The 25,913-nt window shown below is 40.3% G+C and overlaps 2 protein-coding genes across 7 annotated transcripts; both read right to left on the minus strand.

Moving 5' to 3' along the window:
- Positions 1-834: 834 nt before the first annotated feature.
- Positions 835-18,846, minus strand: CFLAR (CASP8 and FADD like apoptosis regulator). 5 transcript variants are annotated; one of them, XM_065840785.2, is made up of 11 exons: positions 18,391-18,846; positions 15,557-15,702; positions 12,643-13,074; positions 11,709-11,814; positions 10,635-10,770; positions 10,373-10,470; positions 9,263-9,314; positions 8,471-8,520; positions 7,279-7,357; positions 4,492-5,005; positions 835-3,615 (listed from the first exon to the last, which is right to left on the minus strand). In XM_065840785.2, exons 3-11 carry the CDS (start codon positions 12,936-12,938, stop codon positions 3,477-3,479), a joined length of 1,470 nt encoding a protein of 489 aa, XP_065696857.1. In that variant the 5' UTR covers positions 12,939-13,074; positions 15,557-15,702; positions 18,391-18,846; the 3' UTR covers positions 835-3,476. The 5 variants fall into 5 exon arrangements, with proteins under 5 accessions (XP_065696857.1, XP_065696854.1, XP_065696855.1 ...); XM_065840782.2 differs by having other exon boundaries at positions 15,557-15,755; XM_065840783.2 differs by having other exon boundaries at positions 15,557-15,759.
- Positions 18,847-22,068: 3,222 nt separating this feature from the next.
- NDUFB3 (NADH:ubiquinone oxidoreductase subunit B3) lies at positions 22,069-25,882 on the minus strand. Of its 2 annotated transcripts, none has more exons than XM_065840790.2 (3): positions 25,667-25,882; positions 23,969-24,110; positions 22,069-22,335 (listed from the first exon to the last, which is right to left on the minus strand). In XM_065840790.2, exons 2-3 carry the CDS (start codon positions 24,106-24,108, stop codon positions 22,182-22,184), a joined length of 294 nt encoding a protein of 97 aa, XP_065696862.1. In that variant the 5' UTR covers positions 24,109-24,110; positions 25,667-25,882; the 3' UTR covers positions 22,069-22,181. The 2 variants fall into 2 exon arrangements, with proteins under 2 accessions (XP_065696862.1, XP_065696861.1); XM_065840789.2 differs by having other exon boundaries at positions 25,671-25,781.
- Between the last annotated feature and the right edge of the window lie 31 nt (positions 25,883-25,913).

The following is a 25,913-nucleotide window of genomic DNA, read 5'->3' on the forward strand; positions in this document are numbered from 1 at the left end:
ACACAATCTGTGAAACATTCCCACAAGTCTCTGGTCGCTACAGGGCTGTGATCACAGCCAGACACAAGAGGCTTCCTTTTTCACTGCAAGGGTTACTTACAGGAGCTGATAAAAGTTTTCAAAGCCGTGTTTCTACATCATTTCTTACAGAAGGGGACATGGACTTACCATATCATGCACTAAAGGGAAAAATCCGTACACTTCAAAACCCTTGGACCCAACCTACATTGTCACAAAACTATCAGAAACAGAATATATCCTAGAGATAATATTTTGATTAAGTAGTTGTATTTAGCATCACTCAAAAAAACCCAAAACAACCAACCCACAAACCCCCACATCATTAAATCCTGTAAGGATAGCTACTATCATTCTTACTTCCTTTCTCCATTTTCTCCTGTTTTCTTCTTTCTAATATTGATGTCGTCTTTCTCCTCCAACTCTTCCCTACTTCTTCTCTCAGTTCTCCCTACCATTTCCCTTCTTGTTCCTGCTTGAAACAACCATATTTCTTTCCCTCATCTCTCTGCCTTCTCTTGGTTCTGCTCTCCCTGCTCTTGGTTGTCTATACAGCAGCAGAAGTGCTCATCACATTCAAAAGCTAGTAAGGGAAAAGGAAGAAAGTGAAGTTAATTTGTGAAAGAAATCCCATCTATTAATATCACATAGATATATATAACTAGGAATTGCATTGTATTTTTACAAACACAGAAAACATATTTGTTTCATACTGTTTGCTTCATCTACCAGCCACTACAGGAAGTAACTTGTAAGACCACGTATCCGTTATTTTCTAATCCTTCTCTTGCCCCATGAAACATGAGCAAGGTAGAGTTCCAAAATTACAACTGTGTTTTATTGTAAGATAGTTATTAAATATTCAGGGTTAGAAATGAATGTTTTTCTTAACCTATCACATATAATACGGACACTTCTGTTGATGCAATGCAGTTCTCTACTTGAGCATGTAGATTACAGATGAACATTATTTTAAGACACAAAGTATTTTTAGAGGCAGCAGCAATATGGCACTAGTTTATGCAAAAGACCAGTTCAGTAGGTCCTTTCATAGAAAACAGTACACTGAGAGGAAGACCTGCCCCCTCTCCCCACCCACTATGATGCATTTACGTCCACACCTGTAACAGCATGAAATTCAATTTAGTATTTTTACTTTAATGCTCATAGAGAAATAGCTTTTAGAAGATGTCTGAATCTGCAAAAACTGATTTTCTATTATGCCTGTGCCTGCATAAAATTACAGTAACGCAAATAACACAAGTACTCCTAGTTTAACAAAAAACGTTGTGTTACATTTCCCACTTCAAAGCTATTAAAAAGTTTTCATATACTTTTATTAAAGACGACAATGTAGATTATGAAAGTGGAAAGAAAAAATATGGAATGCATAAGCTTGCAATAGAGGTGAATTATTTTTCTAAATTGTGCAAAAATTTCTTCTCATCACATCTGTGTATTGAACTTCTTAGAGTGAACATACAAATAAAACTGAATATAAATTTAAAAACAAGATCATGAGTGAAAACATACAATGATATAAAATTTATTTTATATACTATACACAACGGTACATTAACATAAATATATTTTTAATCTCAATATTTTACATGGTTAAAAACTGTAAGGTCTTAGTTCAGTGGGTTTCTCCTCTTGGTATGCTCTTAACAATCCTCAGCAACCAGCAGCTTAGCAACTTCCTAAGCCAGGAAGACTCGGCCTGCATCACCTAACAAAGAAGGACTCAGGAGCATTTTTTAGACTTCAATATCTACTCTCTGCCAAACAAAAGCAATTTCTACTTTCAACTATTGAAGCTACTTGAAAATTCATTTGTTTTTTTTTCTGAATGAAACTTCAGAAGACTTTTTTTTTCTTTTTAAAGAACGTTAATACAAATGGTGTCAAACTAACACCCAAGTACAATATAATAACGAGGAATAAAACAAGTCACTGCTACTAAAGTAAGTTTACTGGCCAAGCCCTCCTAATGATTCTCAACATCCTAATGTGTACTGACAGTATACAATGCCAAGTATCAATAGGCTTGGTGCCTGTTAGGCTTGGTCTACACCAAAAAGCATTGCTGGTGAGGTTATATATGTAAGCACACCTGCTTTTTTGCTCAAATCAAATGCAGCTACACTAGCACAACATCTTTTTGCAGTGTATTTGCTCAAGGAACTAACATACCTTGTACTAACAAATACCCCTTTCCTTTCTGCTTGCATGCAACACCTGCCAGAAAGATGTATGGTGCACCTACACCAGGAACCAAGCAAGGCATGCCAAGGCCTTCACTTTTTTTCCTGGGCAGAAGACTGTATCAGGAGTATTGTAAGTTTGCAAGTGGCCTACTTTAGGAGGGAAGAGAACACCATAAATTCAGTGACAATAAATTTCAGTACAACTCATCCAGGTTATGCTGCTGTATAACAAGCAGGTTAACAGAAATCTTGATGCCTGGCATCTGCTCCACCAGAGAAAAATTTCCGTATTTAAGACAATTTTCACTCATGTCTTTTTCAGAATAACAGGGCAATTGGGGGGGGGGGGGAAATAATAATAATTAAAAACAAATAATAAAAAATAAAATTAAAAAAAAATCAATAAAGACATATCCTTCTTCATAAGCAAAAGTAGTGACGGTATGGTGTTTAATCCAGTCTTAAGAGCCAGTGGCTGCTACATGACCTTTAGGTTCAAGTATTTGTTACATTTTTACAACTATGCTCCTTGCAATAAGTATGCATCATGTTTCAGCTTCCACGAAACATCTGCCAAAATCCCACATCCTTTTCACTGTGTGGCAGGTTACTGTCAAGTATTGCCACATGCAGCCTCAGTATTTGCATGAGTGGAAAACACAGCCCAAACCACAGCAGACTCTCTCATTTATTAACACATAACTCTTGCGTGCTGCAGCCAGTACTGACGACACAGTGTTCTGGGTGAATCACAACCTCAAATGCAGCAGGTAGATGGAATCCAAATTATTTAAATGACCATCTATCTCTTTTGTTACAGTCTCTGGAAGGTACTGGGGAAAGTACCCAGTGAATTTCAGTGGTTTGCACTGGCTTGTATGTGTTTTAAGCATCAACAGAAGAACCAACAACCAAAGAAACAATAAAGCCACAAAACCCTGGAAAACACAACAGCTATGCAGCTTAGAGCTCTTTCCACCCTGTTTACCTGTTGCTCTTGGTTGTAAGATCTGTTGCCGTGCTATACGATAGCTGCCGTTCTCATCCAAGCTTTCAGAGCCTTCTGTATGAAAATATAAAATCTTGTGCCTTAACACACCAAAATGCTTCTAAATCCCTGTATTTGCATGCAATATGCACTTTATATACACATGTAAGAAGAAGGCATAAAGTGAAAGGATGTGCAAAACTGTCTGGATCACAGGAAGTGTTTCTTGTCAGTCTCTTCAGAAATGTCCTTTCCAACAGCAGTTAAGTGGGAGAAAGAAAAAGTTTCTTCCTCAGTGTGTGCTGGAGCAGAAGGGAGTATTGTTGGCTTGGGTCAGCAGTCTGATTCCATTCATAGACTCTTCTGTTCAGTTCTGTATGGATATCTAATATAGAGAGTTTCCTGCAGCAACAAAAGTAAAAGCTTTCCATTAGAGAATGAACAAGACACCATCAAGAACCCCCAGGGGAGAAGCCTGCTTCAGACTTGGCAAGGAGAAAGTTTTGATTTTCAGTCTTCATTGCAGAGGTTACACCTCTAAAACCCAAGGCTGAATATGCATTTTGGAGACTGTTATAAGCTAAATTACCATCATGATATTGGTGATGCTGACATGATGATCTGCAATTCATTACAAGGTTTTAGGGTTTGTAAAAAGGTGCTAAATGTTAACCCTGCAACTGCCTTGAAAAACAGCTGTACAAAGAAAACTTTCCTTGTTAAGTTATATATCCAAACATATCTGACTTTTGCCCAGATTCTTTTTGATAATCTCTTAGGTAGTTTTATGATAGTTTAAATTCAAGACTATGGACTGACTGGCTCCCTGAGCAGAGGGTTAATTAGATCTAAAGAAAGGACAAAACCCTTCCCTCTCTGCCTTTTCCCTGAGCTAAGGCACTGACTTTCTATATTTGCAAGCAGAGCCCATCTTAATGATAAAAGGCAACCCTCAACTTAGCAACAGCCTGGTATGTCCCTGGTTTCCAATCGTGTCTAAAGCACTGACATACATTACCCAGGACATGTTCTTCCCTTCTCACTCTGCAAGCCCCAGTGCCATAACACACTTCAATTTCATTCTCCAGAATCAGAAACTTCACTCTTACTTTAGACTGCCTTTCTGTGCCATCATTCAGGATCAGGTTATTTGTTTTTTTAACCAACAGCACAGCATGAAGACAGATTACAGGTCCAGATAGGAAAAACTCAAGGCATCACTTTCTCTAGGACATCAGGCTGCTATAGGAAGAGGGTTCATTTTTCCTTTTGGTTTACCTTTTATGAGGATTGCGGAGTAGCTCAGAGAGACAACGCAGATAATATGAGGATGAAGTTCCAGATCTTTCTAACGTAGACGCATCCACCTTGCACTGACTCCAAAAGATGTCTGCCTCTTGAGGGATAGTGACTTTACAAGGGGGTTTTGCATTGGCAATGCTTTTCTCATCATTCCCATCCACTTCCAACAGACTAGTACATTCTTGCTCATTTTCTGGCACAATGTAGCTCTGAATAAAAAAAAGCTTTGGTTTTCCCAGGAGTTCAGGACACGAGTCTGCTGTAAAATATTTCTTTATTTGTTCCAAAGGGAATCCAGAAAAGGTATGGTCTGTGCAGAAGATGCTCTGAGGACTTCCACGGCTGACCAATACACAAATGAAGCTGTCACAATTTCTGTGCTTCTGCAACCTTGCAACTTCAAGCAACGTTTGAACCATGGCATTTGTATTTAAGTATCTGTGACAACGAATGTCATAGCCTAAGCCTCTGAAGGTTTCTTCCAACATATCTGAAAAAAACAAGATGTAATTAAATTACAGCACATCAAGGCTCAATATCGACTATCCTGACTCACAGTATTTAGCTACTGGACATAAGACATTTATTTCATCACAATAATTAAAAAATTGGGAGCACTTGATGTTGATCACAGTACATTACATACTTATAGTGCTACATGCATGTTGCATTTAACATGAGTTACATACTTCATGACAGCAAAGACACTATTATTTGGCATGTGATCTGTTCCAAATTCCATAGACACTTGCATGCTTTCATTTATAGCCAGTATCTGAAGTTCCTAGAACTTTAGGCAAGAAACAACATTACAAAATGCTTCACGCAGAACAGTCTCAAATTGGTAAAGAGTGATCTGGATAGCATGGGAAGTCTGTTTCACCTTTCAGTTTTTCAAAATTACTCTGAATGTTATACAGAGCTGCATCAGAAACAGAGACTCCCTTTCATGAAGCAAAAAGGAACCTGCTGTAGCGATTTACACTTCTTACTATATCAAACAGACTCCGGGTGGAGAATGGACACTGGAGTCTCAGCTGTGACAGAACAGCATTTTCAGGGGAAAAAAAAAAAAGTTGAACAACGAACCCTTTCAAATATCTTAGAAATTAAAACTGCTGATAGCCAAAAATCAAGATTTAACTCTAGTGTATCTGTGTTAACTTGCGCTGCAGGAAAATGTGCTACGCTCTGAATAGCTATTATACTTTGGATGTTTATTAATATGGGAGTGAAACCAGATGCATGGTGGTTACAACCACACGTATTTTGTGTTCAGAGAACCACAAGCTACTACTTTGACTCATACCTGTTGCATCCGCTCTTTAATATAAACCACATATACACTGCCTATACACAGATAGGAAATGTCCAGTGCCAAAGATAAACAGGAAAGTAAAGGAGGGACAACAGGACAGAGCAGAACATTTGATCCCAAGAGCTGCCCCCGTCCCAGTCTGCCAGCCCTTGGCAGGCTGTCTTGGATTCATTTTCCTCTTGGTACAAAGACAGCTATTTTTTTTTTTTGAGAGTAGAAGTGAAGAAGTGTTTTAGATTGAAAAATTTAATTTCTATATCAAGCAGTTGCATCGTTTATTTCTTTTGTTTTTTCCAGGAGTCATTGATGAATTTGGCAGGAGAGACCATAACTGGTTGCCAAGGATGCTTCCTAGTTGCATGTAACTGAGTCAAGCACCTTCTTCCTTGTCCCCCTTTTCCACACATGGCAGGATTGTGCATCAGTTCTAGTCACTGTTACCCTAATGGCAAACTGGGCATCTTGGTTTATATCATCTAGCTAAAATACTATTGTGAAGCAAACATCAAAATGGTACTTTCTGTGTCTGCTCTACATCCACTGTTCTTCAACAACTACATCAATAATTCTAAGCTGGTCCACCTTCTGGACCATTAGTTAGGAGACAGATGTGCCCACAAACCCTCTTCATCTCCTGGCCTATTACAGAGCTGACTGCAAGTACTCTCCTCGTTTTATTTTTAGCCTCAATGAATAGAGAACAAGGTTTTTTGATCATTCAAGAATCTAATTTTTGGATTCTGCAAAGGCAATCAGGAAAAACCCATATTGTAAGCATGGCATTGACTACCTTGAATTCTACATGCAAATTGTTGGTGTGGTTTTGTGTCTGTGTGGTGTTTTTTGTTTGATTTCTTTTTTTTTTTTTTTTTGTAACTAAACTAAAAGGGAAGGATGAAAGATTCTTCTCCCTATAAAGCTCTGGTGATGGTTTCAGTTTAACTGTGTGTGCAAGATGTAACAGAAGCCAAGATGCATTATTAATAAAAGACCTTGTGCTTTTAGCTGTTCCAAGTCTGTGGTGTCCAATATATTACGCTTCACATCTACGACAGCTTTGGTTTTGGTTTTATTAACTGATGGGAAACCCTGTCTTTACCACCTTTGCCAACAACCTGCTGCATGACGGTATCTTAACTGTTCTGTTGGTTTCTAAACATCCTTTTTGTCTCTCCCCAAATTCAGTCCATCCCTTTATACATTCTTTAATCCAGAGATTCCACGCCAAAAGAAACCCTCAAATCTTGTTTGCAATAGGTAGGAGAGTTGGCTTTAACCTCAGGTTGGGCCTTCCAACACTCTGCTTTAAACAGTTACTAAGACTGATAGCTGACTAGGACAACATCACCTTAGTCTGGCTGAGAAACGTACATCATACTCTTTACCCTAAACTGTTGTAGCTATCTGAGATTAACAGGACAAGGAACTTCAGATTCCAGACTTACCTGTGTCATTGCCGATACAGTCTATTATCAGGCATATTCCTAAAGGCTGACTTTGCATTCTGTACTGATCAACAAACACCTAAAGAATGTGAAGGACAAATACTAAGTTAATATATCACTTTCTCAACTTGCAGACTTGATTCTTTTCTCAAATTTAACTACCTCGGATCTATTCAGTTACATTCTGTTGTTTTTGCACAGTAGCTAGCAGAAGCCTATCTACTGGGATGTAGCGTGTCTTACCTACACCACAAAAGCAAAAAAAAAAAAAAAAAAAAAAATCAGGAGACATGCTAATACAGGCTTAATTTTTGCATTTTGTGTTATGCAGTCTTACTGTCATAATGATCCCTAAATAAAGACTAAGACTGTACTAGAAATGAGAGAAGGAAGTTTGAGACTGAACCTTAACACTGGACAGATCTTCAAATATTTAAAATGAAAAAAAAAAGCTGTATGGGGTGGAGGGGCTTTTTGTAGTGCTTCCAAATTAATTTATTTAACTGTAACTGCTATGGAGATGTTGGGAGCTATAAGCTTTATACTGCCCACACAGTAAGTGTAGAGAACTTTTGTGTTCTTCAAGTGTGCAAGCAGGCATTACTCATCAAAACATTTATTTCCTTCTGTGGTAGAACAGCCTCCTTGTTAATAAATAATCTGTAATGACCCTTTCACAGTTCTTGTCCCTTTTAAAAGACTACAATTTATAGGTATATAGGTATAGGTAACTCCCTGGTTCCTGGCCCATACAAGAGCTACAGAAAACAGCAGGAGTCCGTTCTTATCATTAGCACCCAAAGCATGGCCATCTGCTACCTGGAGAGCAAGGGACGAGGAGAGAATAAAGAAAATGTACTGCACACAAAGGAGTCCTTTGACTTCTAATGCAAATGGTAGAAGGTCCGACTTTCAACAGCCTCCACTAACAAATACACTGTGTGCAAATCTGTATGCACATCTTACGTACACGCATTTTGCGCACTGTTGCTTCCATGGTAGCAGCAAATATTTTGTGTTAAAAATATGGTCTGCAAAAGCAATTCATAGGACCTGTTTACAGCTGAGGGACATATGGATGTACACATTGTTGTGTTTGCACACAATTAAAGGGAATCTCAAAATGAAACAAAGAAAACCAAGGTAAATACCTGCAGACGTTTTTATTATATTTACATGCATGCACACATACCTTCTGTGACACTGGTCCTGATTCCTGAATGGACATGTGGACTGGTTCTGCTGCAGTTAAAATATATAGAAGCCATCTCAGTATGTAGGTACCAGTGATATTTTTTTGATGTTAATCAGTTAAAGAGGAACCTATTTAATCCAGCTAAGTTCTCACTCATCTGGACCCCTCTTTGTTTCTACGTATGCTACTGAAGTTAAACAAAAAAAAAACACAAGCAAAGAGGCACCTCTAAAATGTTATTTGGATTGCACTCTACACTGCTTGTGACTAGAACGAACAAGCAAACCACCTCTCCTGCACTGAGAGAATTCAGCCAAGTACTCTTAAAATATCACCATACTTGAGAGGTATTTTGGGTTTCCAGAACAAACACAATCCCTGTGGTAAGAACCTGGCAGTTGCTGGCACCTTCCTGGCTGCCCTGGGGAGAGCCTACCACTGAACTCCCAACAACCTTCTGCTCAAGACTCGTACTACACAGGCCTCCAGAGCTGCCCACTCAACCTTCTCCACAATTGTATTAATAAAATCTTTACTCCCTTAAAAAGTCGTGACAGTGGAAGCCCACACCAGTTTCAATAGAGTTTTAATATCTGGCAGCACAAGCAAAGCAAATGTAAGAGCAAACAACAAGGCAAGGCTCAGTTTTCAGAGGTACCACATACTCTCTGCTCCTGGTGTTATCAGCTGGATTAGCCATAAACACAACTATCAAACAACACTTCTGATACAATGAAATTAATTGTTTGGTTCTTTTAGATTATCAAAACTCAGACAAAATACTCTTACCCGGAATAAGACTTTGTCCATTTTGCGATTTTAATCTGTGTGTATTCTGGATCTAAAATGAAGAAAAAAGGTATATTTTCCCCTCTCTCCTTCATGTGTTCCAAAATATAACACAATAGTATTTTTCTTCCTCAATAAAAGATCACATATTTTAGTTCACATATATCAGCTAATAAGAATTACAAAACAACAAGTAAAAAGAACCCCTACAAACAAAAAATCCCAAACCATTCCTCCTTAAAACAAAACTACCAGCTTGCCATGAGGAGCAAATAAAAGCTTATTCCCTAAACTAGTAAAACAAACCAAAAAAAAAAAAAAACCTCTGAAGATGTGAAATTTGTTTTCTACAGAGCAGCAGGGAAGAACTCTCACTGAATTAGAAAGGAAATTATAACAATATTATCATAAGACAGAAAGTCAATGGAAACTCTCATTAGTAGTCTGGAAACCAAAGCTGTTGTGGCTTTGCTTGTAAAGACGAATTGCATCACTGGTGTCTTGTATGTAAGCTTTACACATTTATATTTACTGACTACGTGACAGAAATAACTTCATCAAACTCATTCTGCAAAGCTGAAGACTTTAAGGAAGGTCATACTGTTACAATATCAGACCTAACCCAAATATAAAGACTACTACATACAATAGGATTCGAAGACTTTTCACATACTGAGATATGCTTGTTAAAATTAGATTAAAGCAAAACACAAAAAAGCCCTGAAAAGCGCTCCTTAAAAAGTCATAACCTTCAGCTTCCAAAGTTAAAAAGCTACTTTCCCTGCAAAGTCTAGAAGTACAAAGAATAATACTGTTTTGCAAAGAACAGTCAAAGCAAAACTTTTCACTCCCCAGCATAGTAGAAAAAACTTTCAAGATACAGACTTTGTATGTCCAACTAATAGGCAAGAATTCACAGAGGCTCTTTAAAGGGGACCTTTCTCAGTCAGATTTAAAACAAACCCTAAACCCAGCAAATAACAGGAATAAGAGAAATAAGCCATGTTACTAGCACATTACTCATTCCTTAGGCTCTGCAAAGATTAATCCCCTTTCAGTGTGTGGCAATATTTAGAAATAAATTATCTGTCTGATTTATTGTCTACTTACCCCTGAATTATAAGGAGGATCTATCAGACTGAGATTAGGGAGAGATGCCTGAAGTGCATTTACATACACTGGCTGAGAATGAACGGAGGACATTAAAGCTGAAAATTTAACAAACACACAGAGAAATACACCATGATATATCAGCTGTTTTAAAAGCCTACTTCTATGAAGCATGCAAATACTCTAACTCATTATTTTATCTTCAGTTAAGAGCACATCTGATCCTTGCTATCAAGTTACCAGTACAAAAATAGCATCTTACCTTCACGTTTGTACTTCTGAATCTTCCTGGTCAGGTCTATCCTGTGAATATTTCGAAAACAACTTTCTATCAAATCCAGTTGATCAGGACCCACCAAATTTAGTTTCTCCAGGTCAATCACAAGAGCTAGGAAACTCTAGAATAGCAACAGAAAACCAAATTCTCATACCAGAATTTTTTCCTCTATCAGTAAGTAACAAAAGCAACACAGAAGAGAACGTGGGGAAGTGATAAGCCATATAGATAAGCCATATAGATAAGCCATATAGATAAGCCATATAGATAAGCCATAAGAGTTATAGATATTACCTTCTGAAACACTACGAAAATTATCAGGAAGATAGAAGAATTATTATCATAGGAGTAATGGAAACTAGAAAGTAATGTTTTTGAGGAAACGGTTTTGCATTTCCTCATTGGTACAAAGCCAGCCACTTGGAATGTCACCTCACCTGCCACCAAGTGAGAGGTAAGAAAAGCTTTGGGGAATTTGCGGGGCCTCTCTCCTCCTTTGGTTAAAGAGGGAAAAAGAAAAAACCACAAAGGACAGAGACAAATCTTCAGTCTTCTACACAGAGTGATCATTTTCTGGACCCTCTACTGAATCTCTGCTTTCTTAGAGGACTTAAGTAGTCAGAATGCAAATGTACAGACAAAGACATAATTAAAATAAAGCTGTTGTTTTATAAGTGAAGCAGAGCACAGACATAAAAAGTGAACTTGTAATACAAGATACATTTCATATGGTTATTGGTTTGAGGTCCTTCATATATGAATTTTCAGATCGGTAGTACTGAAGAGATATTTTTTTAATGCCTTCTGCCTGTGAGGTTGATGATAACACCATTCACTACAGCAAACCTTTGCTGTTCCCTCTTACAGTTTCCCATGCTGCTTTCCTTCAATTAAAAAACAAACCCAGAAATATAAGCAACTACTCCTCCACTTCCCCACTTCTGTCTCCTCCTGTCTTGCTACGCCTTGTGGCAGTGTCTCCCCTCCTCTGCTGTCTAGCTACTGCCCTTTTCACTCTAACCTCTCATTGCTCTAGAGGAGACCAGCAGAAAGACGTACCTTATCTTTTGCCATTTTCATGCGAGGTGCATAATCTCTGAGTAGAAAGGCAAGAGAACCCACTTCTTCTTTTTCCAGATTCTCATTCATCTCTAGCATTAGAGCCCTGAAATAAAGATGAGACCTTTCTAAAGGATCAGCTTCCAGCAAGATCCTGCTCTTATCCAACTTCTCCCACATTCCAGTCTTAATGCACCATTCCCAATTAAACGACAGGAAAAAAGCCTACCCTGCTCCAAGACTAAATTGCAAAATACCTATTCTTGCTAATCAGCACTCATATTACTCAGATTGTGTAATAGCCGCTGTTAGGAAAACAGAAGTCTCCTTCATATTTCAGTAGAGATGAAGCGAGAGAATGACACAACAGAACACATCTTTAACTTTTTACCTAGTAATTACAGGGGGTTTATTTCAGGGATGAGTTTACACAGGATAATCTTCCCTGTGAGTACATGTATCTCCTTCTGATGTCTCTCAAAGAAACTAACTGGAGTTTCTTAATTTAAGCCTCTTAAAACTACAGAGTAAAAAGTAGTAGGAGACAGGTCCCCTGAGAAAAGCTATACCACTAGGCTGTGTGCCCAAAGCAAACTAGGTAAGAAAATATCTCTAACTAACGGTGTTCCTCTAAAATGTCATTTCTATCTGCTAATCTAGAACTGTACAAACATCACTGGTTTTATTAACACACACAAACTCCCTAGAGATAGATGCCATGACTTGTAAGAAGCTACTAAGTCTTATTCTTTTCACTGTGACTCCAGACATAATGCCCTTTTCTGCTTTTCTTTTACCCACAAGACCTATTCAAAAAAGAAAAAACAAACACACAAAATAATAAACCCAAACACACAAAAAACCCCAAGCAAAACAACCCACAGACATCTTCAACAAAACAGAGTAGCCTTGCAATATGAACCAGATGGATTACCTGTAATCAGGGACAAGGCTGACACTCCTGGCAAGGTTAGCTTCTACCGCCACTTTCTCAGTCTTCAAGATCCTCCTCAGCAAGTCAAACCTCTTAACTCTGTACAACAGCTCACACAAGCCAAGAAAAGACAATTTCTCCCTCTCATTCAAAGCCAGCAACAGCTCTCTAAGGTCAGCAGTGGCCAAGTCAGGAGCAAGGTCTCGGCAGAGAAAAACCATCATCTCCTCTTCTTCTTTATCCAATTCTTCTTCAATCTGGTGAATAAGGACAGCTGGCACTTGGCACCTGGTCATCACTTTGTCGCTGTCCCTTTGAAACTGCCAGCCTACTGGTTCTTAAACAGGACGCCAACATGGTGTGAAGGCCATGGGTACCGCCGCACTTCTCTGGTGTTCATTTTTAACTAGAGGAATTTTTACATGAGCTGTTCTGTGAGAGAGAATTAAAAGGTACTAAAATCGGTGACGTGCTGCTCAAGTTCACTGTTAACTGCTATCTGACGTATCTAACTAACAACTAAAACACCAATGTAGCCTATGCAAACCTCCTGTTCTCAAGGGGTTCTCCAAGCTGTTCATTACAGAACCAAAAGCAATTGGTGGGTCATACTAATCTGAAAAAAATGTACATTCTTTTAAGAGTAAAATTAACCTTAACACAAGTCTGTTTCACTTCCTATGGAATTTACAGAAGTCAGCAGCTTGGTTGTGAGTGACATTTCAAGTGATTCTGGAAATAAGAGTAAAGTTCTACAACAATTTCAGTCTAAAGCTCTGACCAACTCCCAGCAACACTTTACTCCCCTGCTCACCACCACCTTTTCTCCCTTAAAAGTCTCAAGGAAGTTTTAGGAGGAGTTTTGGAGCTAAGAGGTAGCATAAGCACACACTGCAGACAAAAGAATTAACCTCACCATATAAAAGCACTACTACAAAGCATACGCTTTGCCTTAAGTTAAAATAAAGGAAATATTCACAATATAATGTGTAATATTTTTAAACATTATTTATCTATAAATTCAGGAATATGTGGATTTTCTTACTTACTAGTATCATTTAAAGTGGTTCCAAACTGAATGAGTCATTGAGGTTTTAAGGATTCCCCACACAGACCCTCCACACTCAGAAAGATTGAAGAAACACACAAAGAAAAAATTCTAACCTTAAGTATGCAAATTGGTTAACTCTGAGGCACACGTAAGCCATAGACTGCTTTTTTCTTCATGTGACATCCATGTTTCACCATAATAAAAACCGAAACAAAAATTCAAACCTAGAAAAAACTCCACCCTTGCGATTAACAAATTAAGTAGGGCACTACGTTCAATTTCCACTCCCACCACCAATGGAAATTCTATCTAACTTCCTCTGATCCCTGTTACCTACACGGAGAAAAGGGAAATGAGCAATCTGAAGGCAAATCTTAGCCCTTACAAGGAGTTCAGTCACTATACTGCATAGTTTTGTTGAAATTATTCCAAAAAGCAAAAGCCAATTTGACTTCAAAGCCTAACACACTAAAAGATTCTAGTACCTGGAAAACATTTTTAAAAACATTTTGAGCCTTTTGCTATACATTCTGGGAGTCACCATCAACATGCCACATACTATGTCCATGCATTAAAGAGGTGAGATAAACTCATCTACAAGCTGTGGGTGGGTTTGTTTTTTTTTTTTTTAATCTCCTTCCAATGCTGTTTAAATGAAAAATAACTGTACATCCACTGACTTTCCTTAGAAAGGGTGTAAGATTTGGATTTGATTAAACTCATGGATTGGGTTCCACTGCCCACTAAAAGAGCACGTCAAGCTCAAGTTCTCAGGGCAAAGTCTCCTTTATGCACATCTATCCCAGTGAGCCATATTCCTTGTCGAGTCAAAGACTGCACTGGCTTTGTCCTCCAATGCTGGTGCTGACAGTCACAATAGCAAGTCATCAGTATTAAAAAAAAAAAAGGCAAAAAAAGCACTGTCAATCTTGCTGATAGAATGTCTGAATCACCAGGGGATTATAACCCAAGCAGCTGCTACGACCTCAAGGTCCCACCTTCAGCAGCAAACCAGAAGAGGTGGGTAAGGAAAGGCAGCACAAGCGAGCTGTAAAATATCACAAACCCATCACATTAAGAGACAGAAGCATTACTCAGCCTAAGTACTCCTGCACTTCCCTTTCACATACCTAGGACCACAACATTTTTAATACAGCAAGCTGAAAAGTTTTGCTTTCAACAAAATCAAACTGGGTAGACAAAATACTTGTACTTTTGAATCTGTTCTATTTCACACATGGACCTGCTGGGGTGGAAGGGCAAGGTAGGAACATTTTCAGGCCCTTGAGAAGCAGAGGAATCCCTCATGCACGGGGGCAGGTTTTGGACGGTTTTCTATCAGAAGAAAAGCATATTTCTTACTAACGTCTTATTTTCAATCTAACATCAAAGATTTGTGAGAATTACACACAGACTGTTTCTGTGATACAATGCAGTCAATAAGGGGGATGTCCAAAACAGTCATATGAAAGCATCTCCTAGATACATCCAGCTGGGACTTTCAAAAGAGCTTGAGGAAGTCATATTTATGACTCAGTCTGAAGAGAGATGGGAATTTAACAACTTGTGACCATTTTCAGAAATCTCAGATAAACTTTTTTTAAAAACTACTCTAGTGGATTTCTACCTAATCTTTTAAAACTAGTTAAAAAAAGACATGTGTGCGCGGTAGGAATTTCCTACAGAGTTAAAATTTCAGACATGCAAAATCACTATTTATATGCTGTCTTAAAAATAATCTACCTTTAAAAAACACATATGAATTATTTATTTTCATGAACTTCCTTTCTACAAGATAAATCACATGCTCGCTATAAAAAAAAAATGAGCCTATCAACGCTTCCAGTGCTGAAACTCTCTTACCTGTGTCCAGGTCTGTCCACAAGAACACTGCAAGACTGGTGTTTGACCATTGCCAAATCACCGATCCAAATCCAGCAGACACTGATTTCCATCCAGTAATTTCCAATGATGGTTCATTGACGAAGTTAATCACATCAGCTCATCTTCTGTTGGACAGATATCGGCATCACAAATTATGGCTGGGGGCTACCTCCTCATTCTAGCTGGGGGTAAAATGACCTTGGATCAGGAATTCTTCCGATTCCACCAGTCTGGTGGACCAGGAATGATGCTCCAAATAAAAGGAAAACCAACTGTGCATGTGTAGTGATTTCTCAGTAACAATTATTCCCTCAGGATTCAGAGTGGGAAATGAGTAAGAGGGAAATGATGTGTTTAGTGTAAAGTAAAACAGTTTATAACTTTGCATCTAAAAAGCATGTCGTCCTATTTTGATAGCAAGAATCTGCACGGATCTGAGCCAGATCCACTTCACCTTGAGAGGTGAAGGGCATCATGCTTCACCTTTCCATCCAATAGGACCACTTGTGCCAGTGTCACAGTTATCATAGCTGCAACAATCAAAGAAAAAAGAGAAGAGCAATGGCACCGTAAAACCCAGCAGCCTTTGAACTTAAGATAACCGGGGTGCTGCAATGAGGAGAGTTATTGAATGTACAAAGAGGAGAGGAAAGCCAGCTTTTCTTCTCAAGAGGAAAGAAAAATTTGAGTAATCAGAGTTAAAACGGCCCTAATAGTTTGCATGTTCATCTGCATGTGTAGTTTGCCAATACTGCTGCAAGAAAACACTCAAGATTTTCATCTTCAGTTCAATAATCCATGTACTGAGTAAAGATTTCAATGCAAAGCTTACAAAGCAGGAAAATGGTTGAAAAAAAGAAAACTAAAGTACTACACATTCCCATTTACATTCCAAATTTATAAGAAAATCTAGAATAATTCCAAACATCTGCAGTCTAACGCAACCACCACCACTGACAGATCCAAGGATACTGCAGATCATGTCAGAATGTGTGAACATTCTACACACGGAACAACAACGAAATCTCTTTTCCTCTGGTATGCAAAGAATCTGGAAACCCCTGTCACGCGGGGGGAAAATGACTGGTGAGGGGAGAGTTTTCTGTAAGCCTGGTTATTTTAATTCACGATCATCCCACACTTTGACAGAGGAAGGGCTCTTCTGGGAAACAGGGTTTCTGGAAAGAAAGTCACTAATTCTAGGATGACTCACGTGTTCTCCTATCCCCAAAAGAGCTCTGAGAAAAAACACACCTCAAGGGGACAGTACCAAAGAGAACTTAAATGTAAGTTTCTGGGTTTAGTTAACTTTCAGACTTTCCTGAACAAAGCGTAAGATTTTAAAGGTCATGAATTTCTCACATACTGCACAGCAAACCACCTTTGCCACAGCTATATTTGTCTAAGTCTGCACTATCTTTTGATCCTGAGTACTGCACTGCACACAAGGTTAACAAGAAGAGTATTTTTTAAGGTAAACACCTGAGAATGTTGGTAAGCATATTTAACCCTCAGACCACAAATCATTTCCTTTCCACACTAAAACAGGCAGAAAAACATCTGTATGTTCATTAGCTTCTACTAAGCTAACAAAGTTAATTGCACTCCTATTTGTGAACTACTTCACACTGCATCCAGTCCATACAGCATACAACCAAAATCAGGGACAGTTTTTTTTTTCCATTATCTACAGAGCAGGAACTAAAACTTCACATACAAAGACACACAAAACTCCAGTAACTCCCTGCTGGCATTAACAAGCAGAGACTGGTACACATGTATAAAGTTCAAGCAATTTTCCTCTTTTATGTTTAATACCACACATTAAACCCTTGTTCCAATGATTGCAGCACAAATGTTGCACAATATATAAATACCAATGCGATTCTAAAGACAAAGTATCCCTTACTAACAATGCTAAGTCAACGTATGAGGTCTCATTTTAAGAAAGGTCTTTAAAGAAAGGCAGGGAAACCCTTCACACTCTAAACGTAGTCTATAATAGAGTCTGTAATTTCTGACAGCATTTGTTTCTCTAACGCTTCACAACTGTATCTGCAGCAGCAAAACCAGGATATAACATGAGCGGGTGTAGCCCTGAGTGGAATAACGACCTTTGTTTGAGATGAGCCATGCGGAAGCCACTGTGCTGAAGGGAAAGAACAGGAGTGACTTCACCACAGGAGCCACCAAAGCTGCGTTTTGTGCTTCCTCTGCTCTGAGGAGGCCGGGCTAGGGACACCAGGCAAAGCTGACTGCATTTTAGGTCTGTATCAGCTGGCACTTTCCTAAGTCCTGGACTGTTTAGAGCCTGCTCCAGAGCTTCCACATTTCCCAATGAAACAAAGAAGATTTGGTACGAGATACTTAGTGAAAAAAACAGAGAAATCCCGCAGGAACTTTCATATTTCTCATTACTGTACGAGGCTTAAACAGTTAGTTCTCTGTGTAAGCTAGCAGTGACCACGCCAATTGCCACTTCGAGATGTTTAACACCACAGTCCTCCCAATAAAACAAAACAACCGGCTTAAAACTGGTTTTACCGTAGGGAATCTACGCATATTTCCGCTCAGCATTCTAACCACGTCATTTTAAATGGCAGTTGGAAAATGAAGCGAGAGGAAAACTCCGCTCTAGCAGATTTGAAAGAGTTGGGGGCGCTGGGCCGCGCGAGGTCCCGGGTCTCCCGGTCTCCTCAGAGCCGGCCGGGCTCAGCGCCCCCGCATCCCGCGGTGCTGCGGCGCCTATCCTGAGGGTGCAGAGGGACGACAGAGGTGTGAGGAAAAGGCAAAGGGAGAGGTGTATCACGCACCCGAACGAGCCGGGGAAGCCTCATCTACGGCAGCAGGATGGGTCCGGCGCTCGCAGCAGGAGGAGGAGAAGGGGGCGGCTCCGGACAGCACCGGGCGGGGTTTGACGTATCCCTTCTCTTTTGTCACATCAGCAAGAAACGCAGAGCGCTTTTCGGTCGTGCTTAGCGCCACCGGAGAGCCCTGAACCAGCTCTGCGCGTAGACAGCAACGCCGTTCAGGACAGAGACCTCCCCGCGCTGAGGGGCGAGGGAGCTGCCTCTCGCCACCTTCCCATCATTATGCGTGTGCCGGCGCACGTTCGCTAACCCTTACGATTTTACCGCGAGTCCGGCCGTTACGTATTCCAGTTTTTCTGTTTTTCGGTTTCTTTTATAGCCTCCCCAGGACAAGGAGCCCGGAAAGGAGCCCACGGGCGCCACACAAGATGGCGGCAGGGCCGGGCCGGGCGCAGGGTGGGCTCGTCCCGCCCGACTGGGGCGTGGCGGTCACGCACAAAATGGCGCCCGGCGCAGCTCTGTGGGAAGATGCTGGCAGCAGAGCGGTCGGTACGTGTGTAGACGTTTATGGGACAATATTTTTTTTTGTACTTCTGCTGGTGCGCGGAGAGGTCAAACAGCTTTCTGTTGGCCCCAGTAGCCGTTGAGTGGTAGCAGAGCGTTGTTCAGTGAGCAGGTGCAGACTTTTGTAAGCGTTTTGGCGGGAGTTACACAGAAGCAAAGCCCTTGCTTCACTCGTGTCTTGCTCTATCTGAGCAGTCGTAGTGAGGATGCTATATGTATGTGAAAGTTGTATGCTTCTCGTTGTTGTATAACCTTCAGTAAATGTTCAGTAACGCCTTGTTGTGATTCCTTTGGTATAAACCAGCAACTTCTGTGAAGCAACTTATTTGGAGGTGCTGGTGTTGTAGCTGGAGCTGCTCCTGTAAAGGCCTAAACCACAAAATTGTGGACTGTTTTATCAGCTGAACAAGACAAAACCCACCTCTATATAGGATGAAATTAGACATATAACTGCCAGCTCGATGGGTTTCAATGCTTTTACAGAACAGTGAGTGATTTTTTTGTCCTGCTAACACATGGCATTGGGTTGGTGCTGAGGTAGAAGGAAACCAGCTACCTGCTGTGGGTCTAGTCACACTTTCTCCTTGGATCTATTCCACACAAACACATAAAGACTTGTACAGGCTAATTAATAGAAGAGATTTAATGAGATAGTATGCCTGCAGGCTTATGAAGGAAGATTTTTTTCCTTTTTTAATGATTGAATGAATGATTTGACAACACAGCCATTACTTAAGCAACTGATCTACTTTTCTGTTTGCTTACTCCACTTTTCCCTTAATTAACATAATTTTTATTTGCTTACTGGGCAGTTTTCACATTTTTACAGGAAGCATTTATGAACTGTATGCGTTTCTTTCATTGTCTGCCCTGTTTTTAAGTTGAAATACTCTATGTTCATAGATAGGTTATTACGTAGAATGGGAACCGTACATCAGTATACATGTAGAACACAGAGTGTACCAGTAAGATGAGATGTGATTGTAAAGAGATTGTCCTGTATGTTTCAATTTAGAGGGCGTTGGATATAAGTCTCTGGATTGGACATATGTCTCTCTATGCTTTCCTAACAGGTTTGATATGTTGTAGATTCTCCTAGTTATGTCAAACAAAAAAATCTTGAAGGATTTGTGCCTTCTAAATGCTATGAACTTGTCTTTTATGCTATATATTTCAAAATCAGACTTGGTATGTTCAGAGTGAGTGCATTCCATCTGTATATATAAAAAGTGTCACTAGTTTCATTTGTTATGTGTTGATGTTGCTTTAATCATTATTATTTTTATTAAAAAAAAAAGACTAAGTCACTAGGGGAACAGACTATTTTCAGAGGTTTTTCTTCTCCATTGGAACAATGGTAAAAGGATTATCTAATTTTCAGATTTCTATTTGGCCTACAACTGAGGATACAGAACGTATAGAGCATCTGTAAAATCAGCTCCCTGTCGCACTTTTAAAACAGTTTGGATGAATCCCTGAATGTTTTGATACCCATGATCAAATCGGCAAACTTTATAGGAAGACAAGTGTAGATCTTGAGTGTGCTCCTTGTAACTTTCACATTTGGAAGATTATGCCAATGATATAATGACGTAAGTAGGCAGCATCAGCAAAACCAACAGATAAATCACAAGTATACTTCTAAGTGAGCAGAAATAGCTCCTTGACTAATGATGAAGATGGGGTTTCCACCTGCATTTCAGAAAGTGGAGCATCAGCAGTTCTGTTTTTCAGAACTTAACATCCAGAAAGAGCTTCCTGACTATGGTGTTGGAGTCATGTGTGTGGTTTGTGACCCCGTTCTGTGCCCTGAGAAACACCTGTGCTGGCAGAAAGGCTGTTGGGATGCAAGGCCAGCCATTGCCATGGTTACAGCAGACACAGATTCAGTTCTGGTATTTTAATGCACAGCAAATACTTCAGCCTCATGCAGAATTAGTGTTATAATACCTGTGGAATAAAAATCTTTGAGTATTGTATGCATAATAACGAGACATTTTTATATTCCACAATACTGGCAAAATACAGTCAACATAGCTTGTTGTTTAGGGCTGTGGCTGCCGTCTGGCTCTTAAACTATTGAACAATACTACCTTAATTAATAAATATATAAATTTTACCTAAACTAGTCTAGTCTAACAGTGAATATGCCCAATATATTTGCTTATGTAGAATGTTGATAAGGCCGATTCTTATGATCTTCCCTATATGAGACAGCACTTACGCATGAGTTTAATTTTTAAATTTTTAATTTTGCATCTGTGGAAATACAAATTGAGACTACTTGCTTGTATGTAAGTTTTCTGGAAGCTATGGCTGAAATCAGAAGAGGTAAGATTTTGATTGTGTCAACTTCCTTCATATACAATAAAGTGATAAACAAAATAATCTGTTTTCAAAATTACCAAGAGATTTATTAGTTTATAGAGCAGCCAAAGTGCATTTTATGTATTTTACATTTTTTACTCTAAATAAATAACATACCAAGATTATGTATGCTGAAAACTATTATAGTAACTTTTAAATCTATGTTCATCTGCTAGTGCTTGAAAATAATGTCTCTTCAGCTAGTGTAAATAAAGCTCTTCATTTTTAATGGAACTGTTTGCTGTATTCTACTTTGCTTAGTAAATGTGGCAGCAATGTAATTTTTGATTTCTGCATATTACACTGCAGATTTTGGTGCTTAGTGTCTGCCAAATTAACTGTTCAAAATGATTAAGTATAAGCTTTGGTGTTTTCATATCCTTTGGGTACTTTTTAAAGCTTTAAGGTCATATTTTTTCTTTAGAGACATAAGAGTGAATGGTGACAAATACTTTTAAGAAACGACAAATCATGCATTAGCACTTACTAGCAAATACTCATTGTTGAACCTGTAATTAATACAGTACAATTTTTCTCTTAAAAGCAACACACTTTCTCAATTTCATTTAACAGAACGTTGGCAGGGCTTGAAAGACCTAGGTTAATAGCTTCCCCAGTTCTTTAAAGGATGGTACAGCAAAACCAAGAGCCTGTGTGTGTCGTCTTTTTTTCCCTGTGTTGAAGTCAGGTAAATCACGCTGGCTATATTTTGTGATCCTTCCACAAAAATATAATAAAAGCAAACAAACATGGTTTTGCCTGTGGTGGCCTTTAATATGCACATTTTAAGTACAGAGTGATCAGCAGGCTTACGTATATTTCAGAGTAGTGATTGGTAAGTATTAAATTGTTGTATTTGATCTTCAGTGATGGCCTTTGTTCTTTGGAGGAAACAGTGCATATTCAATGCCAAGAGCTATGACAAATGCTACAGATCCCCACTTGAGTCCCCTGGTAAAGACTTCTGCCAAGGTGACAGGTTTTGCAAAGCCACCCATGTATCTCCAGGCTTCGTTCCTAGAAGAAAAATGAAACCAAAAGAATAAAACAAGATCAGTGGAGCCACTGTACTAAACATTAGCGGGAATATCTTTGTTCAGAAAAAAATACAAAGGTATTCTAACTGGATATTCACTCAGACTGTCACATTTCTATCATTTAAGTAACAGGTGTTGCCCCAAGTTTAACTCTATGCATATAATTTGAGATACACGCAATGCCAGCAAACATCATTTGAGTAACAGAATTGCCTCCCAAAACTGATGTAATTGTTGTCTTCTGGTTTTACTCTGTTTCAAACCAAATCAGAAGCCAGGAGCACATGCCTGGGCTGCAGTAACCAGGAAGGCTGGACAGTGTGACAGTATCTAGCACAGTTACATCTTAAAAGGGAATGTTTTTCCAGCTATGGGAAACTCATCCTAGTGTGGAGGCACTTTTTGTTTTACAATATAACACTTAACTATATTAGGGTCAGAAAAAGCTGCTAAAACTCATTAAAAAAAAAAAAAAATCTGAGAAGATTGTGTTTAGCTAAAAAGCTACAGAATATTGACAAACCTCACCCTGCTTTGCCTTACTGTTTTCAACCTATATTATTATTGAAACACTAGTCACTGCTGTAACTGACTACAAGTATTTATGTGCAGCACCACCAGTGTAACCTAGAGAAATGGACCCAGTTTGTCTCTTCTGAGGAGTCAAAGTCCTTCAGAAAAGGGGAAAAAAACCCCATTTGCAACAAAACCACCATTTCCAGAGAAGCTATAGGTTTTTTTAAACAAGGGAGTCAAGTATTTCTGTCCATTGATAATCACATTGTGCAGATGGTTTCTGTGATTCAGGATGAAGGTGTATTGGCTTGGAGAGTATCTTTTGGTTTCATTTTTCTTCTAGGAATGTAGCCCTTCCTGAACTTGGAAGTGTATGCACTGAAAGTTGGGTTAATTTACACTAAATTTATGATATTAAACTGTCTGGTTCTTTATGGGAATAAATGTATTGCTTGCTGAAAACAATTTTGTCTGAAGCAAAGGAAAAACCAGAGTGAACAGTGCTCACACTCCACAGAAACAAAGGCAACATGAATGTGACACAGGCCTGCAAAGTTCATTGGCAACTGATAAACACTCATATCTCAGTCGAAATTATGTTTTACCTGATGCTTACAGCCTTAAACTGTTTCAAAGGAAGTGCCATCGATCACAAACCCCTCCAGAGATTACAGCGTGTACAACTTTTTAACAGATTACTTATTTGCTCGTACATTTTTCTCCTAGTGATTTCAAGTGAAGGCCTCTGGAATAGTTGGCTCATGCAGCTTTTTGCTTCCAGAAGAACCAGACTACACAGCACAAAACATTTAGGATTTGTATTCCCCAAGATTAAAGTGTCCTCATGTGTGAGAAATACGTTAAGCCCTGTTTTAACAACTGCCTAAATGATCCAGAATCACTCCAGCTAAAAAAAGAAGAGGTATTCATTGTAGAGTGGGACAAGTTAACAGGTAAAACTTAACTGAAACTCTGACTCATATATCTGAGATGCGTTTTCACTCTTTTTACTAAAGACAGAAAAATCTGCAATGACAAGGTTAAGCTGATGTTGCAAGATGACATATCAAGATCATTTTGGGGACACTTGGACTCACCGAGCCCACGGATCCCTCAGGCCCCGCTTAGCCAGCCTCTCCTGGACCTGCTCCAGCGGCGTGCCCTCTATCTTCCACTGCCTGTAGTCGGGGAGTTCCATTTTGCCGTGGCCATGGCCATGTTCACTTCCGTGCCCCATACCTACAATGATAAAAGGTTTTTTATTGCTCAGAGAGTATGAGTATTTTCACACACTTGAAAAGAACAATAATACAGGAAAAACAGGGAGGTTACGAGAAATATTCCAAAGCACATAACACCGCACATAAAGCATCTTCTGCATTTGTATGCTGTAGAATGAAGAGACTTTATGCTGCATTTCAGAAGCTGGTGATTAAGCACAGTAAGGCAAACTGTGCAGACTGAAGTGCTGCTGTGTCGTGAGTCACTGCCCTCACATTCATGAAGCAGCTATGTAAATTTTCTGGGCCAGTGTCTGTAAATGCACTTTAGCAATAGCAGGGCCCACCAACTTGCAGGCTTTCCAGAGTGTATCAAAAAGCTCGGAGTCCAGTTTGGAAATCTCTAATTTAGGTAAGGACGAGCTGTGATCACTAAGCTCTGGAGGAAATACAAGAAAAACGAAGATTTGGCTCCTCAGCTCCTTTTAAGTTGCCTCTAATTTGGTCAAACGTAACTGAGGTGATAGACAGGTACAGGTCAGATGGACAAGGAGATGCACCTTACTAGTCATTTCGCAAGACTGGGAAATATGTGCATTATTTAGATACACCTTGGAGAGAACTATGAAAATACTGAGGTTGTCATTAAAAACAGTGATCAGGACAGATGAGAAGGTGAATGTTTTCAGTGAGAAAATGGACTGCAATAAGACACCAATGGCTTTGAAATCTATTTTCATAAAGCACCTGAGACTTTTCTGAGTCGGGATTTCTTATTTTAACGCACATCTGGTCGTGAAGAATAGATTTAGAATAATTGAATCGTTTTGGTTGGAAAAGCCCCCAAGCTCAAGTCCAACCATAACCCACCCCTAGCACTGCCCCATGTCCCTGAGAACCTCATGTCTGTCTGTCCAACCTTCCAGGGATGGTGACTCCAGCACTGCCCTGGGCAGTCTGTTCCGATGCCCCACAGCCCTTTGGGGAAGAAATTATTCCCCACATCCAACCTCAACCTCCCCTGGCGCAACTTGAGGCCGTTTCCTCTGCTCCTGGCGCTTGTTCCTGGGGAGCAGAGCCCGACCCCCCCTGGCTCCAAGCTCCTTTCAGGCAGTTCAGAGATCAGAAGGTCTCCCCTCAGCTCCTGTTCTCCAGCTGAACCCCCAGGTCCCTCAGCCGCTCCCATCACACTCGTGCTCCATTTAACGTCCTTAATTTTTGGAAGAACTGACACAATGGTGCCAAGGACACAGCGCAGCGCCTGCAACTCCTGAACCCCCAAGATAGGGAGGCACGCGAGGGGGATTCTCTTGCAGAGGAAACCTGAACAAGGGCTCGAATGCCCGGAAAGCTCCCCCCGGATTACCCGCACCCCTGCCGCGGAAGCTCAGGCCCCCCGGGCGGGGCGGGCGTCCGGAGAAGGGCGAGCGGCGGCTGCGCGAAGCCGCTGCGGCTCTGGGGCGCAACCCGGGGCAGCAAACGCCTCCGCCCGGCGCTCCCAGCCCACACGCAGACCGTCCCGGGCGGGCAGCAGCTCAGAGGGCCCGGCCCGCTCCCCTCCCCCGGGCCCGGTACCTGCCCGCTCCCTGACTCTCCTCAGGACGCGGCCGCCACCCGGAAGCGGAAGCCGACGCGACGACCGACCGCTACAGGAAGCGCATCCAGCCACAAGTGTTCCGGGAAGTTTCCGTTCCGCTGCCTTGGCAGACGCGGCGCGGCCGCCACCCAGCCCTCCGCTGCTGGCGGCGCTCCCGCGGCGGTGCAACGAGGCAGGTCCCGCACACGGAGCGGCGGCGCCGGAGCGGCTGGAGCGGCGGGGTGC

This window comes from Patagioenas fasciata, chromosome 7 (assembly GCF_037038585.1).
Source record: "Patagioenas fasciata isolate bPatFas1 chromosome 7, bPatFas1.hap1, whole genome shotgun sequence".
Taxonomy (NCBI): Eukaryota; Metazoa; Chordata; class Aves; order Columbiformes; family Columbidae; genus Patagioenas; species Patagioenas fasciata.